Source organism: Leptonotus elevatus, chromosome 6, assembly GCF_054856555.1.
Source record: "Leptonotus elevatus isolate MCC_2025b chromosome 6, RoL_Lele_1.0, whole genome shotgun sequence".
In the NCBI taxonomy this organism is placed as follows: Eukaryota; Metazoa; Chordata; class Actinopteri; order Syngnathiformes; family Syngnathidae; genus Leptonotus; species Leptonotus elevatus.
Window position 1 is genome coordinate 17538875 of NC_141244.1, and position 17803 is coordinate 17556677.

The 17803-nt window shown below is 39.7% G+C and overlaps 3 protein-coding genes across 6 annotated transcripts in view; 1 reads left to right on the top strand and 2 right to left on the bottom strand.

Moving 5' to 3' along the window:
* ltap1 (lipid transport auxiliary protein 1) overlaps positions 1-17803 on the top strand; it is a 41721-nt gene that overhangs the window by 18635 nt on the left and 5283 nt on the right. For 2 of the 3 annotated variants that reach the window (XM_086078184.1, XM_086078183.1), the window contains exon 3: positions 8287-8386. The gene's annotated coding sequence lies outside the window, so the exon portion shown is untranslated. Of the gene's footprint in view, positions 1-8286; positions 8387-14789; positions 14836-17803 lie in introns of those variants that run through there. The other variant, XM_086078185.1, reaches the window with a different exon arrangement.
* Positions 155-5109, bottom strand: aqp10a (aquaporin 10a). The gene is made up of 6 exons (XM_086078181.1): positions 4855-5109; positions 2976-3102; positions 2693-2830; positions 1392-1510; positions 1098-1315; positions 155-508 (listed from the first exon to the last, which is right to left on the bottom strand). The coding sequence occupies exons 1-6, from the start codon at positions 5050-5052 to the stop codon at positions 298-300; spliced, it is 1011 nt and encodes a 336-aa protein (XP_085934307.1). The 5' UTR covers positions 5053-5109; the 3' UTR covers positions 155-297.
* Positions 7365-17734, bottom strand: LOC147172378 (uncharacterized). 2 transcript variants are annotated; one of them, XM_086078178.1, is made up of 8 exons: positions 17628-17734; positions 17398-17540; positions 10962-13629; positions 10694-10889; positions 9855-9947; positions 9525-9774; positions 7893-8003; positions 7365-7825 (listed from the first exon to the last, which is right to left on the bottom strand). In XM_086078178.1, the coding sequence occupies exons 3-8, from the start codon at positions 13334-13336 to the stop codon at positions 7662-7664; spliced, it is 3189 nt and encodes a 1062-aa protein (XP_085934304.1). In that variant the 5' UTR covers positions 13337-13629; positions 17398-17540; positions 17628-17734; the 3' UTR covers positions 7365-7661. The 2 variants fall into 2 exon arrangements, with proteins under 2 accessions (XP_085934304.1, XP_085934303.1); XM_086078177.1 differs by lacking the exons at positions 17398-17540; positions 17628-17734 and adding an exon at positions 14569-14725.

Sequence of the window (17803 nt, forward strand, 5' to 3'; positions counted from 1 at the left end):
AATTTTGCAAAACTATTCAGAATAAACAAAAATGCAATACATTAATGAACTAATAAATTAAATACTCTTATTTCTACTGCTACTTATAACTACTGTATTTAACTTAAATTAAATCATTAAAATGTCAAAGCAAAAAAACAAAAAAAAACAAATATTTTCCAGCTCAGATATATATATATTATAACAGTAGCATATAAATAAATACAACCATCATTTAGATTCTAAAATATCAAATGAATCAGATGGATAAAATATACAACAACAACAAAAAAGATTAAAAAAGATTCTGTGACCATCTCAGAACGATGCCGTCTTTAACTCGATGCCAATCAGTGGCGTGTTTCCCGGATGCTTGATGGTGTTGCTGGCAATGGAGGACGTGTCCACGTCTTTTGGGGGGTCCGATTCGGGCAGGTGCCAGTGGATGAAGCATAAATAGAGTAAAGTACCTAAAACGCCCCCGACAAGGGGGGCCACCAGAGGCACCCAGAACCAGTAGTTGTAACACCTGCACAGTCGAAATGATGAAAATTAAGATATTGTATTCATTATCATAACCGTAGTATATGATAAGAACATACACAATACATACGTCTGCATTTACAAAGATAACATTCACTTTTGATTGACATTGTCAAAGAGCTGTAGCGAACCCTCACCTGTTCGCTATTCACAAATTCACCTATTTTTTATGCACTGCCTTAGTAAAGTCCCTTTAGCTCCATGTTAATAAATAATACAAAAAGTCACTAACAGGCTAACAAATAGCATCGGTGTTGTGTTAAGCAACGGATAGCTGAACAGAAACTATTAACACTCAGTGGTGTCAGAAGGGTCGTGAGATTGACACAAACAACTCATCCTAATCAGATGCTTTGCAACTTTGATCCTGATAACCGTTGTCACGTGATAACCCTTTACTTCTTCCTTCACTGTTTTGGTTTTGTAACGGGGCGAAAGAAGAGCAGCCAATTGCACGTTTTTTTTCCAAATCGCATTTAGCAGACCTTGAACCATGAACACGTAGCAAGCGCAATCATAAACACACAATATGGCAGCGACTACTATCTTTCCCAATCTCACGGAGTCGTACTCACGTGAAGACCTCCAAGCCCCAGCCTACAGTCAGAGTCAGAAGTCGAGGTCCGAGATCACGGGCAGGGTTTATGGCCGCCCCGCAGTTGCCCGACATGGACATGGAGATGCCCAGCACGATGACCGCCACGATGGCGGGAATCAGCCCGCTGGGAGCCGGGGTGTTCCTCTTCTCATCTAGACCGAGGATGCATAACATTAGCATGCCGGTGCCCACCACCTGGTGATGACAAAAAAAACAGCAACATTATTATGCTATATATATCTATAGTAGAAAAGCATTGCTATAAACTGACCTGGTCGAGGAAACTTCTGCCCAAGGTGACATACTCAGAGGGGTACGTGGCAAATATGGACGCCGTCTCATTTGGGCCATACACAGTCAATATTCCACCACTGAAATCCATTATAGCATCTAGGACAGACAAATAAAAGTGATCTGAAGCTAACATCAATACCAAGAGATTTGATTAGCTTTGTTCATGAATTAAATAAGTGGTAAAGAAAATAGATGGAAATGATTATTTAGAGCATCAGTAAGGAAAACTTTTATTTCTCTGCACTCCCCATCAAGCATGAAGAGTTGCAGTTGGAAGCTCAAGCCTACGTTTATTCTGTTAATAGTGTAATACTGTATATCAAGATTCGCAATTTCCAGCTAAAGTATAGTATTAAATCATTCGAATTTGATAAAATAATCATTGTTATAATTATTAAATTGTAAATATGTGTAGTATTTTATAGCTATATTTATTAAACACCAAAACTATATGAAACATTACAAAATATTGTTCTGATGTTTCTGAATTTTCTCTTTGGGTGTTTTATGTTTATTATTATTTTTTATTAAATACATACATTTAATAAACTTATTTTAATGGATGAAAATTGTGTTTTAATAATCAAATCAAATGTTGATAGTATTGTTAAATTAGTTATTAAATATTTTAAACAGAATATTTTTTATTACTTTATTTATTTACTAACAATTATTTGGTAGCTATAATTCTTTACATTTATTAAAACATACAGTAAAAAAATTAAATTTAATTGTCAATTTTTCATAAACAACAAAAATATTTTTTATTTGATGCATCTTTATTGTTAGAACATTTGTATGTTTACTTCTGACCAAAAAATTACATGTAATATTGTAATTTAATTTAAAAACATTTTAATGATTTATTTAATGACACATTCAATAATTTGGCATTGATTGAATAAAAATATATATATATTTATTTTTTACAGCGCTTATTCTCATTTGTGGCGTATGCTTAACACATATGCACATGCACACGTCCCATTCTTACCACTTAGTGCAAACCAATCCTACAATATTCCAAAAGTCAATTATGACCTTTATCCTGTCTTTTTACAAGACAACTAATTTTATTATCCTGATAATCAGGCGTTCACACTTTGCTCTTCGCTGTTGCATAACATGCGAATGCTCCCAGTCATCGCCTTGAAATATTTAATAACAATCTTGACTAATAATTTGTTATGCATCTACACAACTTCATTCAAGCTAATGCGTTAAATTGAGCAACTGGGGGTGCAAAATCCAAAAGACTAAAAGAGCCAAAAGACAGACCGTAGTAAACCGTGTAGACGAGCGCCGATGCAACATATGCTCCCAAAACCTGCGAGAGCGAATAGGGCAGCATCCTCGTCCACGACACTTGGCCCAACACGCAGAAACTGAGCGTGACGGCCGGGTTCAGGTGGGCACCTGCGGAAGCGCCACGTGGGATAACACAACAGTGATAGTGGAAAAAAGATGTCACATTTGTGTTTTAAGAATGCTGGACCTTACACTCATCTGGTATAGGTGAAAATAGTAGTGTGCGGAAAGGGTGCCATGTTTGAAACGGTACCTGTGATGCCTTTGGTGAGGTACATGGCTGACATCACGCCCACGGAGAAGGACATGTTAACCGACAAAAACTGGCCTTTGGTCTCCCTGCTGGTCTTCACCTGCGCTGCCGCAGAGCAGCCGAAAAGCTTCGAGGCACATGGAAATAAATAAACAAATAAATCAATTATTAATATTATTAAGACAATGTAATGAGAGAAAATAATAGAGAAGGATCCAACTGATAAATAGGTCAGATCAAATGACGTTATTGGTCAGATAACATGCAAATATGCCCCCGAGTGGCTTTGGGAGGTCATGTCACAACCACACCACAGAGGTAAGGTCCAAAATCAAATCTGACCATTTCTTTTTTTTCAATCAATTTTAATACAATCTGCTTTTATTCAGTCACATTCTTCCGAACTTATTAGACGGTGCTTCACAGTGCAGAAGGACAATAAACAAGTCGTCACTCACAATATTTGTGGACCTCACTGTTGCTACATTTCAAGTGCTACAAAATTGAGTAGAATTTCCTGAAGAAATGCCCCCCCCCCCCCCCCCAATTATTGTGTATCTCAAAATTTGGTCGGTTTATTGTGTTTATATAATAACAATATATATAAAATAAAAATAAAAACACTTTTATTTAAATTAAATAAAAAATATTGTTGCTTTCAGGTGGAATCCACTCATCTTTAAAATCACAATTTCTATTATGTTGCTTGAGTTACCAAATTATTTATTGGAACCTAACCCCAGCGGAAAACAAGGGAACACTGTATTTCCAAAAATCCTACTATTAACTCATTCACTGCCATTGACGGCTATAGATGCCAAAAATTCATTTAAACTATTTATATTAGTTTATCATTTTTTTCCACTTTTGCTAACAAGAGTATGAAAACCTAGGATTTATTTTTTTGTAAATTTAGAACAGATATAAAATTTGTGATTAATCGTTAGTTAACTAGTGATGCCATGTGATTAATTACAATAAAAAAAATGTAATCGCTTGATGAGCCTAATTTTTTTTTTTTTATTAAAAATAAGGGCCGTTTTATCATAATCAAGCACATGATAATTTGATATCTCTTATAAATGTACAATAAAAAAATTATAGGGTTTCATAAAAAAATTAAATGAAATGAATTTTTTTTTAAACTAATAGAAATAGTTCACATGAATTTTTGACGTCTATAGTCGGCAATGGCAGTGAATGAGTCAATAAGTCCCTCCTTTCTCAATTGGGGCGATCTTGCAAGGTCGCTGGAAAAGCCATCGGCTGGATGATACTGCCCTTTAATGGATTATCCGTGCAAATCATGTGTCAGATCGTATACGTCAGGGTTTTAATGGGGGGAACAATATGAAATAGAGGGCTCAAAATGTTTTGTATTTAATATGATCTGTTTGGCTTTATAGGGTTAATGGATAAACACGTGGCGGATCACCATTTTGACGTACCCAAAAATCTAACGGGTCAATTTGACCCACAGTTTTCAGTTTTTTCTGTAACATTAAGTTTTTTTTTTTTATTAATACGCATGCTAAAAAGCATTCATTTTTATATTTACTATCTGCCACTTCCAGTAGATGTTGGAGTATTAAATAAATAATTAGAGCATCACTATCCTATTATCATGAATTCTAAATGATTTATAAGATGAAAGCTGGATCATAGTCATAAAGCAATGTTGTGGAAATAACGCCATTGCATCACCTCAAAGGCTCTACTAATCGTCCAATCATCGCCCGGCTGCCACCTCAATGCCGGGGTGACATAAAAGAATATAATCTACATTCTATTCATCACACACGTCCAACAACTTTGTGAGTATCACAGCCGTAGAGAGCTGCCGTGAAACGCAAACGAGACTCTCATCACGCACACTCACCAACAAGACGAAGGTCCCCAAAAACTCGGCCATGCACTCTCGGAGCAGTGCGTTGCTCACCCGAAAGCCGCGCCGCTTCAACATGACTGCAAGGTGTTTGTCAGCAGGCGACCCCTTCCACAAGCAGCATCCCCTTGTCCGACCGGCCGCTCGCTCGCTCCCTTTTATTAGGCCAGCTCCTCCATTACTAGCAATCATTTACCAGCTGGTCACAGCGCACACATTCGCACCGTTGGCTGCTGACGGCATCAATATGGACAAAGTCATAAAAAGGAGGACCGATTTTTTTTTCCGACACAGACTACCACGGCCTTTATAGGCATTATGATGATTGTGATGACTTACTAAAACAAAAATACTATGAAACGGGGATTCTCAAAAAGTGTGGTAGGCGTACTTGTCTCCCTCTAGTGGTGCGTGAGAGAAACACCGGCCTAGTACAGTTCAGTTGTTTTTAGTCAAATCATGAAGTAGCTTTCTTGTTTACTATATTTGCATGCAATGTTAATGTTAATATGTGCATAATGTTACAGTGGCTTACAATAATATTATATACCACTTTTTTTCAGACCGATACCATTATGAGTACTCAACTCTTAGTCACCGATACAACTAGTACTTTTGATTCATACAATTTGTGTAACTGTAAGATTATGGGGGGGCAATTAAGTAATGACAATATTTATGCTCAATAATAACAATTAGTTATAAAAACGACTTTAGTAATAATAATAATAATAACACTAAATTAGAAAAAAAATAGTTTAAAGCAGACCCAAACAGTAACAACAATCCCGATTATGAGTAGTATAATAGTCCTCAATAATAATTTCACAAGGTTTTTTTTTTCCTTGCAAGGTAATACTCAGTTAACTATCTTAAACTGTAATATAAACAAGAAATATTTTACTACACTACTATTATTAATAAAGAGAAGAATTAACAATCCAAATAAACCATACAAGTTTGAAATGCTAAATATGTGCAAACCTGCCAACAACTGAACAAACTTAAAGTGATACTGGGACAGATTTAGCCATTTTCAGCAATAAAAAAAATCATATTTTGTCCAGAATTTATTTGATAATTATTTTTCATGTACAATTAATACGTTTAAAAACACAATTTTGCAACTTGCTAGTGACTTAAAATGACATCACAGGTGCTCAGGGCTCAGGTAACGACCAATCACGGCTCACCTGTATTCTGCGCCTGGTCATGTGATGTTAGCGAACTGAGCCATGATTGGTTGTTAACTGAGCACACGCGATAGAAAGTGGCAAAATGTGATTTTAAAAGTATATATTGTACATGAAAAAATATTATCAAATTATAGACAAAATATTATCTCATTTGCTCCCAATCACCCATTTTAAATATTTTACGTGTCTCAAAGACGTATTTACAAGTTTTTTTTATTTTTTATGCTAGCGCATACAGAAGGCTTTGATGCAGCCTCTCAACTGCAAAGAACGGTTGAAGAAATGGTAGTTATTACACAAACGGCCAGCAGGTGGCAGCAGAGCAAAAGAGATCAACCATAATAGTTTACTCACAATTCTAAATAGATTTGTGAATAATGATGAAAATTAGCCATATTCTAATGCTAATTGCTGCTAAACGGAAACAGAAATGTAGTTTTTTTTCCTGACGAAAGAAGAGACTCTTTTGTTTTTATAGCAATAGAACACAATATTCTGTGGGCCTTGCAAAATCAGTCAAAATCCAGTAAAACAGCCGGGAGCGAAGGGGGTTGCTTCAGTGAAAATGGCTGGGAGTGAATGAGTTACTTCTTACAAAAAAAAAAAATGGCTAAATGAGTCAAATATCACTTTTAACAATTCCAATTATGGCTAGAATTGTCCTAATACAGATCAAAAATAATCTCTTCTGGATGCTGCATATATCTGAATGTTGTAACGAAGATGAATCAAGTTGAAATTTGGCCTAAGCTAAGGCTCCCCACATGGTTTCGTGGAAATTGGTTGTGTTTCTGTGCGCAATCACGCTCACAAACTAAACATAACCTAGTTGGCAGCAAAAACAGACCATTCGACCAGTTCTGTTGAACTCTGAGCTCAAGCTAAAGATCGCAATACACTGAAAAAGTCCAAATCCATTTAATGAGGGCCGTAATGAACAAAATATATATATATTTTTTAGGATCTCATTATTAGAGGTGTGGATGCAATTACGGTGCATCTCGCTGCACTCTGGACTCTAAAATAATTGTGCAAGTTGCGTGTAATGCAACACTGCTGATTAACATTGTTTATTGATGATTGATCGATTATCTTATCTTACTGCATCTTCTGTTGTGTGCAGTTCTTTTTTGGTAACATGCTTGGAAAGCTTTAAAATTATAATTTTTTTTGATTTTTCACGTAATTAAGTTATATTAAATGTATCTGTAATACTTACATTATACTTCTTGATCAAAAATGGCACTACTAAACCGAAATACAGCTCTCTACCGCCATCTGGGGGCTACACAAATAAAAAGGCATCCATTTGAGTTAAGCTTTATTAAAAAGCAATGAAAATGCTAAATGCTGTTAGCATCTGTTCACAGTATATGACACAATCCTTCACACACACACAAGCCACATGGCCTTGAGGTAGATGTATGTGTTAAATACCTTCAAATACATGCATGTAAAATCCACACCTTCATAAACAAGTGTGTGCTTCTTCTGTTAAAGCTTTGGTAGAAATATGAGGATTATTGTGTTGTAAGTGGTGTTATAAATGGCATCATTCCAGAATAGTCCATCGAACCGTCCGTATCAGACTTGCTTCCGTAATCCTTACGGCTCGGAGGTTTTACGGGGCCGGTGTATTACCACATCCACCGGTCCGGAGGGTAGTCCTCGTATCAAAGACCAGGCCTCCAGACGCCTCATCCCCACCATGCTCACGCCTTGGATCTCAATCACCTCGTCTCCGGGACTAATCTTGTCCACTGGGCCGCCTGTGGAGAAGGAAGTCATTTTGAATGAACAATTTGAAGTACACTAGGTTTTAGTCTGCATGGGTACCTTGGAAGATCTTCTTTATAGTGAGCGGTTTGTCCCCCAGACCGACACCTCCTTCCAGACTGAAGCCCAGATCTCTGCTTTTCTTCTCCAGATGCACTCGCATGCGCTGGCCTGACGTAATCAAAGAGCTAAATAAACAATAGTGACCACGCTTAAAATGCAAACATGTTGCATTGGATGTGAAAAGTCTACAAAACCCTGTTCAAATGTCAGGTTTTTTTGTGATGTTAGAAAAATTTGCTCATCATAAATCCTTTTAAAACCTGAACTCAAGGGGGGAAAAAATATATATTTTCCAAAGAGGAAATAAAAATAAATACGAGCCTGCACGCACTTGTCGTCATTTAAAGTGCCTCTAATTAACCCCAATACATTTCTGCTGTTTGCTTTCTAGCAAAAGCCTGAAGCCTTTGTGCGAACTGGTATTTGGAACTGCTAATGATTCCATCGGAAGGAAAACAGCATGATGAGGTCATAACCAAGCTTCACGGGAGGTAAGGTGAGCAGTTTTAACACCACAGTGGACGAAAAAGACCTTTCGGAATTATGGGCACAAAGTTTAACCTTGGTTTCATCGAACCCTAACACATTTCTCACGCGTTTGCTGATTTCAAGCAAAAACACGGCCAGGTCAGGATGTTTTTTCCGTTGTAAGATAACGCCACCCAACCTCATAGCCTAGACAATTGAAAAAGGGACATTGTTGTCAAATGCACGAAGCACTCAGCACTTGCCAAAAATTCAATTCTTCAATGTTGCAGTTGGCCTCTTGGCTTCTTCCCTGACCAATTTTCTTCTCGTCTTTGCAACAATTTTGGAGGGACGAGGGCTGCTTAATTATGAAGAAAGTATTCATCACGATTATTTTGATAAAAATTGAAATCACGATTAGGACGATCATTTTATTTTTTGGGATGAAAAAAAGAAAATGTTAAAACGTAAAAAAATATTAAGACAAATACAATTCTTTTTGAAACACTATAATTATGCAAGTTCCTTTTGGATGAAACACAATTTATTAAATTTGTTTTTAAATTAAAAAAAAAGGTGCAAATGTCTAAATTTAAACAACAAAAATAGCATTAATCTCTTATTCTTTTTTTATAGTTATGCTGATTTTGTAATTGTGGAGTGTAATAATTAAAATTGTAATTGAATTTCGATTAATTGCACAGCCCTCGGAGGGACGTCCTGTTCTGGGTAATGTCCCAATATTTTATGGTCTGTTTAATGCCTTGGAAATTCCTTTGAAAACCTTTGAACAAAGAGATCTATCTGATGCTGTGGAAACACTCTGTGGACTGTGCAGTAAGACGTGACCACAAAAATGCCAGAAAAAGCATACTAGAACATCTGAACTATATTTGGGGTTAATCAGAGGCACTTTAAATGGCAGCAGGTTTGTGCTAGAATGTGATTAATTTTGAACAGAAACATCCCATTATATGCACAAGTCATTTATTTTACTTCCTTTATCAAAAATAAAAAAAAATAAAAAAATTCTAAAACATAAACATTAAATGGTAGAAAAAGTTTGGAAATGATTTATCTTGGTCCCATTTTTTACCTCACAAAACCTAACATTTGAAGAGTGGCGTGTAGACCTTACATCCACCGTATAATGAGTTTAACCAGTCTCTGAAGTCTGAGTCGGCGTTGGTCCCTTAGTCGGACCCTCTCCCCCCCCCTTTGAGATGCTCCGAACGTCGCCCCTCCTCAGTACCACAACTCCCAACTCTCGAGTCTTGGCCCGTCTCAGGACCCTCAGAGCCTCCCAGTGAGTGTGGGCCCCCAGGGCAGTGCCATTAATGGATAGGACCTGGTCGCCTTCTCTGATGGAGCCTTCCTGTGCTGCCACACCGGTGGGGAACACCTTGTGGACCTGTGAAGAACTCACGGCAAAATAAAAATCGAGACACAATCAACAGGGACATTTTTAGTGTAAAAAGGTATTTTGCTCACGATGACTGGTTTGTTCTGGTCCACGCCTCCTGCTATACTGAAGCCCAGGCCAACAGCCACCTCTTTGTGGAGGACAACCACTTGGACATCATCCTGTGTTAAGAAGCGAAGTTAGAAAAGCAACTTGATACTGAATGCAGAAAATTTAATTTTGAATCACTACTGCCACCTGTGGCCGAAAAATGAAACTGCATTTTCCCTTCTTCACATAAGGGTGGGAAATTCGAACCCCAATCCTTTCTGAAAACTATTGGCCAGAGACCTGCAGGACTACCCATTATGAACAGCTATGGTGTTAATCTACTGTCAATGGTCAAATAAAAAAGCTATTTTAAAGATATTTTGGGGCAAACTTGTTACAAATTCCAGCTGTTAAAAGTAAAGGTTAGATCTACAATCTTGATTTCTTGGAAGCTTCTAATTCAGGGGTTCCCAAGCCCCGGGACTGGACCGGTAGTCTGAGCCAAAGTGGGGGGCCTTGTACAGAATTTAAATGCTTACACTAAGCTATGCTAATGCTAACACTTATAGCCCTTAAATAGAAAACAATCAAGTGAAGAACAGGAATTATGGTGACAACTATCTTTCCCCTCTAATACCAGCTGGGAAGCCAACAAATTTCCAGGTTAACTTTAACTGCCTCGTTTTGTATTTGTACCTTTCACACAAAAAAACGAAAATGCCAACTTTAATGGGCAGTGTGAAAGGAATTTTCACAATGTGACCAACAGCTGTTTAGTCCTTATTGTACCCGCCGGTTATGTTACGTTAGGAAACACTCCACAGCTTTGTGACCCTGAACAGCTATTTGAAATCAATCAAATTCTGAGCATGAGCACCTGCAGATTGCCGTCCCCCAAACTTCTGACATCCTCCAGCAGCTTGTCAAGCTCCTCGCTGGGCATCACAGACACGTACGACAGCGCCGACACTTCAGAGCTCAGTGAAGCCGACCTCCTACCCGTCGCTGGGCTCTCGTCGCTCTCGTTCTCAAATTCGGAATCCGCTCCAGTGAAGTGACACAATTCTGCCAGGCTGCGGGGCCGAAGGGGAGTCAAGTGAGGAAATGAGGAAAACTTGCCAGGTTCTTATTTTTGCGGTACATACCTGAGGGAGAAGCTTCTGCGATCGGACAGGCTCATGTTGCTGGTGATGGTCACTGAGGACTCCCCGGAGTCTGAATCGTAGGAAGAATCGTCGTCCTTCTGCGTACTGTCGTCGTCGTCGTCATCCTCGAAGGCTTCGTCCTGCTTCCAGACCTTCCAGCCGGCGACCCAAGCATCGAGGTCCAACACGTGTTTCTTCCCTTTTGAGTCGCCATCGGTGATATCCGGAAATAACTTGCTGTGGGAAGACGCGGCGAGAGGATCCACGGGGGTTGAAAGGTTTTCTTCTGAATCTTTGGCTGCTTTTGTGTTTTCAGTCATTGTAAGCAAATAGGTACTCTTTGACAGTAGAATCGGAGAGCAAGAGGGCGAGTGGTTCGGAGTGTTTGTTGGAGTCTCGTCGTCATCGGTAACTGCTAAAATAAGCACAGGAGGTTTTGCTTTCTTTATCCCCGACAGCTCAGCGTACGGGCGTGGCTCAGCGTCACTTGAGCTCGGCAACATGGGGGACTCGCTTTTGCTGGTTCTCCTGTCCTTAACGCTCGAGACTTTACGAGAGTCTGGTTCATCCATGTACGAGTTCCTCTCATCTTTGAGGGGCGATTCTACTGCATGCTTGAGCCTCGAATAGTTATTAACATCTTCTGTGTATCTGTAAATACGATCCACATTTGTCACTTCCTTCTTTGTCCAATCGCCCCCAAACCTTTGTCCAACCTCATCCGCTGACAAGGACCTTTGCGACTGACTTTTCAGTTGACCTTTTTTCTCCTCAGCTTTTCTAGCCGTCTCCCCTAATTCTCTCGCCCCCGCGGACTTGTCAGCTAGAAAACCAAATGTTTTTTCCGACTCACTCTTCGAGCCATCGTGGGCAGTGTTGAGTCGTGTGGGCACAGAAAAGGCCCTTCGGGGTACCATGTTCTGGCCATTTCCAAAACCCTGGGATCTCTGTGTCAGAGCCTCAAACTGATTGATTTTGTTCCTCACACTGACCAAAGGGGAGTGCGTCTCTGGGTGTGCCCGCCACCCTACAGAGTTCACTCTGAGGTTCAGATTTGGCTCAAAAACATCTTCAAACATTTTTAATTCAATCTCACCTGTCGCCTTTCCCTTATCCAGCAAAATTGTGTCTCTCTGTGTCCCATTGATCCTGTTAGTCTCAGATAGTCCAAAAAAGGATGTCTTCTGTGATAACGTTTTTGACTGGGCCGCCCTGTCCGATCTAATCTGGGCAGCTCTGGTGTTCCTGCTCCTTGCTCGATCCAGAGACATTGTCTCAATGGACCCTATAACCGCGCTAACCCCACCGTGGTCGGAATACCTCCCATAGATCCGTTCTTCCCATTGTCCCTCTGGTAATCTGGCCCTGGTCCTCGGACAGGGTGAAGTATTAGAGTCCACAGACTTGGTGTTTAGAAGTGCACTTTGGTAGCTTCCCTCTCCCGTTTCCCCGTCACATGAGCTTGGCAAACTGCAGAAAACTGAGCGATGGTGCACCGTAGCGTCACCCCTTCCGTCAAACCAGTCTCTTTCTAGGGAAGAGAAATCCCTACCTTTGCTAAAGTCCTCAGTTTTGGCCGGGCCATAGAGTTTCTCGATACGCTCCAATATACCCTGACCCCTTTTAGTCCCAAAAGAAGCAGTCTCTCTGGAGTCACTGATGGGTTCCGGGGCCGACCTTAGCCTTGAAGGGCAGGAGTTACCCTTATAGACTGTTTCCAAAGGTTGGTCCAAAGGACCTTTTGGACTGCTGCTTGGTACAGAAAAACCTGCAGAGTGGTAGCTCCTAAATGAAGACGTGGTCCTGCCTCCCGTACCTTCTGAGTACCTCCCACTCTCTTTGGGTTCCTCATTCAACAACGCAGCTATGTTGGATCTCTGTGCGTCCCGATCAGGACTGCTTGCCCCTGACCTCCAGTCAACGCTCCTGCTTCTATTTGGCAAATTCTGCCTCCATTCTCCTCCAGTCCTGGTCTGACTCTCAGATGCAAGGTTATAGTTACGACCTCTGTTGATGCCAAAGTCTGTGGCTATTTTCTCATTGCGAGTCAGACTGGAAGAGATTGTGCTGCCTGATATTTCCTTGTTCTCGTTCCAACCTTTGACGCTCGCTGTCCACGCTTTATAGTCTGACACGGATCCTGCCCTGAGATCGTGGCTATCGATCGATCTGGCCCGCTTGATTGAACCATCAGATCCGGATTTTGCCCCTCGTTCTTGAACTTTCACAGCAGCGGATGAAGCTCGGTCCTTCCTAACACCTGGCCTGCAAGTGAGGCTGCTTGGGGGAGAGTTGGCAGATCTGACAGATAAGCATGCCAAAGTCCTCTGATTGGTATACTCGGCCACTGGAGTGTGCAGCAAGAACACATCCATTGTCAGAGCATAAACAAAGTTAATGACCGCCTGTCAAAAGTCAAATCCCTAAAAAGAAAAATCGATGACTGCACTGGATTTATTTAGACGCTTCTAAAAGGACGGCAGAGCAGCAAGCAGCTTTAGTTCATTTTGGTCCACTTACACTATACTTATGCAAACTGTTGTGCACTAAACTTTTTCCATGTCATATATGCTAATAATGGTTGGCCGTCTGGTAGTCATTTTGACGTCGTTCTGTCCATGCAAGTCTTCAGTTCTCCAGCAGGGCTTCAAGGACGAGCTCCCAATGCCTGCCAAGCATAAGAAAATGAATAAATCTCCCATTTTCAGAGGGGATTGAAACGGAATGTTGTGATATGTGGATATGTGGCAGCTGTGGCTTCTCACGATGGTCAAACTGAAATCACAGAGCAGTCGAGGAGAAGAAACACAACTTCGCACAGAATGGCGCCAATGGGTGGAGAGAGAGAGGAAAGGACAAGGGACGATTAGATGGCTCGACATGAGATTAACTTTCAAATCAGGCGAGGAAAAAAAAAAACCACTACTTCAATGAGTCCATTCATGCACAATACGCTTGCTAATATCATAACAACTGTTTACACTAGCAACATGCTCATACTGCAACTGTCAGCTAAACCTGTACACAGAAACTGGAAGAACTCACTCTGCTGCAATCCAGTGAGGGACAACAATGTCGAAATGTGACACAATCAGTCTTGTGCGCAGCGCATATCATTCTGACACAGCAAGAGGAAGACAACAACTCACCAAAACCTTGACACCGAGATGAAATGGTCCGATAAAAGGGATAACGATGTGTATATTTATTTTCAAACAGCCCACCATGAGCGAGACCGAAATCGACGAGGAAACCAGTAGCACCAGCTTTGATTGTGCACAACAACCGAGATAGCTCTTGGACTGGTATCAATCAGATAAGTCTAATTAATAGACAGCTGTTTATAAGTGATATATATATATATATGCATACGTCTCCTTGGCGAAGTCTCATGCAGGCAGGCGAGTGTCAGCTTACAGATACACCTGTTTTGCCTGATCACGAGCCTCCCATCTGGGTAACCTGGGCAACGTGGCTCGCTCCAATTCAAACTCACAGCGACCGCCGTGGAAATAAAAGAGATATGCCTCAAATACGCGTCATCGAGAACTCGTTCAAATGTACTCGTGCATCTAGTAATTCACACACACACACACACAAGCCTTACCTTAGCCACGAGTAAACAACTGTTAGTTTGACAAGGCTTCATAGTGAAGGCGATGACATCAACTCCTCAGCTTAGCTTTCGCTCACTCAGTCTTGCTGTTAGCATCGCGCGACGGGATGTGTACAGTGACGCAAACCGGCCACACTGGTCTATCTGCTCTCTCTCTCTCTCTCTCTCTCCTCCCCCTTCCGTTGTTCTTTTCTCACTCTTTTCCTCATCCCATAGGGTAGCATTCCTAGCTTCACGTGTAGCTCTTTAAACAGCTCAGTGAGTACACACAGACATTTTAAACCATCTCCAGGCATACATGGTTTGACATCATGGGGAAACAAGCTTCAATACACTCGATTGCGCCGGTCTCACCGTGAATTAAGACTCAATTCAAATTCTACTCACCTCAGGTAAAAATCGTGCAGGTGCGAGCAGGTATCCAAATACATAATGACAGACGTATTTAAAATTGGGAACAGACAACACAATGGGCTCAAGTAGACGACAGAAATACCAGCCGGGATAAATGCTGGTAAAAGTGCACCTCTCGGTTGACATGCACAACAAAAGCATGAGGCAGGTCAGGCTTATGCACTCTGTAATGTTAGCTTCGAGGGTACAGTTTTTAGAAGAATAACCATTGTTGTGAAGGTTACATAGTCTTTCACAGGCTGATTTAAACCCTTTGCGTAACCCTAAATGTCATATCAGGTGACAGTAGCAATTATAGTGATAAAATAGGAATTTCCTTGATAGACTATTGGTAAAATTACTCGATTAATTCTTCTTTTTAAATGCTAGTAGGATCATCTTTCTGAATGTGTGTTTCTCTGCCAATGACATATTGAGTTGCCAAAGGGCGGTGGATTTGTGTGGTTCAATTTCCTTTAACTGGTGTCATGTTGTGGCTGTATAAAGTCATTTTAAAATTATTTACTTTCACTTCAATCACTTTTTATTTATTTATAAACTTGACAGTCACATTGCAAACCAAGTTGGACATTTCCGACCTCCGACCAGGAAACGTGCAGTGGAAGTTTTTATTTGTGGAGTTGGGGGAAATCAATGCATTGTGACTTAGATAAGATAAGTTAAAGAAATAGTGTGTCTACAATGACAGTAAAATGTCAACCAAAAATATATTTTGTATGCATTTTATTGGTTGTATTAATAAATATCAACACGAAACTTCTTTTTTTTTAAACTCATTCACTGCCATTAACGGCTATAGACGTCAAAAATTCATTTGAACTGTTTCTATAAGTTTAACATTTTTTCCCCACTTTGTTAACAAGAGTATGAAAACCTAGATTTTTTTTAATTGTATATTTAGACCAGATATAAAATTGTGAGTTAACTATTTTAATATAAAATCGAACTTTTAATCGCCTGACGCATCTCATTTTTAATAATCTTTTCTTTTTTAAATCTTAAAAAAAAAAATGAAGAAAATATTATTAAAAATGAAGGGCGTCAGGTGATTACATTTTTTAATTGTAATTAATCGCATGACTTCACTAGTTAACTCACAATTAATAAAATTTTTTATATCTGTTCTAAATGTGCAATAAAAAAAATCTAGGTTTTCATACCCTTATTAACAAAAGTGGAAACAAATGTTAAACTAATAGAAATAGTTCAAATTAATTTTCGACATCTATCGGCGTCAATGGCAGTGAATGAGTTAAGTTGCTTTAGTCACTCAGGATGAAGTAATTTGATGACATCTATGCCAAAAAGTGCATGAGGCTGCAAAACAGAAATATGAGTTTGTTGTCAGTGTACAATGTGTTTATGGAGTTTGTCGGCTATGTTTTTTTTGTTTATTTTTAACTGGAAAACTTTGAGGTCGGAAATGGATTTTTCCCACTTCCCAGCAATCTGGAATGCAGCATCAATTATGTTTAACTCTCACGTTACTGTATGAAAGTCTCTCGTTGCTGTTGACAGTGCCACTCATAAGTTTTATTCATTTTATGACACAAATTAGTGTTATAGAATGTAGATGACAAAAACGTTAACATTATTAGTGCCTGTCAAAAATGCAGAATAGTTTTGCTAGAGGTTTCCGAGCCGTATGGTTGTCATTACAGTTTCTACTACACGCTTCTGTGGCCGAGAAGGATCATGAAAAGGATGCTGACAAAATGTTTTTCAGAGGGTACAAGTTCATTTTATTCTGATGACAGCGATGTAACCGTACACACCACAACCATACAGACAACACGGCTGTACCTAATTTTTTGTCCATTATTCCAAGGAAATCAATGTGAATTGATGGCAATTGTATGTGGTTACGTTTGCTACCACCACCTAGGAACAACTCAAATGTGTGCTCGTATCTCAAGGCAAAAAAATATATAATAATAATCGGCCAAACGATGGCCCGAGTCTTGAAAAATGTTCATTTTAGTATACAAATATACAATACAAATGTACCTTGGTACATTGAAAATGAATTTTAAAATATTTGTCAAATAATGATTATTGTATCAGTGTTGCAGAGAATTTGTGGATGGCAGAAGCTTGTGGGTATTAGGCTGGCACAACACATTCGGCAAGAATCATTTTTTGGGTCAGCAACATCAAATTCTTAAATAAAGCCAGTGATGGGAAATACCTTGCTTCTCTGAATCATTGAATCAACATCTCAACCGTGGTTTTTTCCCCCCTATGCTAATAATTTTTCCAAATAAATGTAAAATACAAAAATAAAAATAAAAATACTTAGTCAAATAATATCAATAGAACACAAACTCAAACTCAGGTTAAATCTTTTTTCTTTTCTTTTTTTTAAGTAAATGTGTAGCAACATCAGAGCTGCACAGTTCTACTTACCTTGTTGCTTGGCTGCTTGTCATATTTGTTCACTTTGTACGGGCCTCTGGGTCAGACAGGTTAAAACGTCACCTTTATAGTGAAGCAGAAGATTCTCAGAAGTCAGCCAACATTGATCATTTAGCAGGCTGTGTCCCAAGACCCTGAAATCAATCAATCAATCAACGGTCAAGGGGCATTTAGGGCCTTACAGAAAGTCGGTCTGTCTTTGTCTCCAACAAGACACCCACCCTTGTTGCTGAAACAAGAATGGTGCTCAGTGTCTCTGTGGGACCAATGCAAATGTTGCCCACGCTCACTGGAACTTCAGAGTCATGCTTTGGTGTGCCACGGATGAACACACAATGGAAGAAAAGCACCATTGTGGTGGGGCAAAATGGCTGATAGGTGGAATACTTGGGCTGAA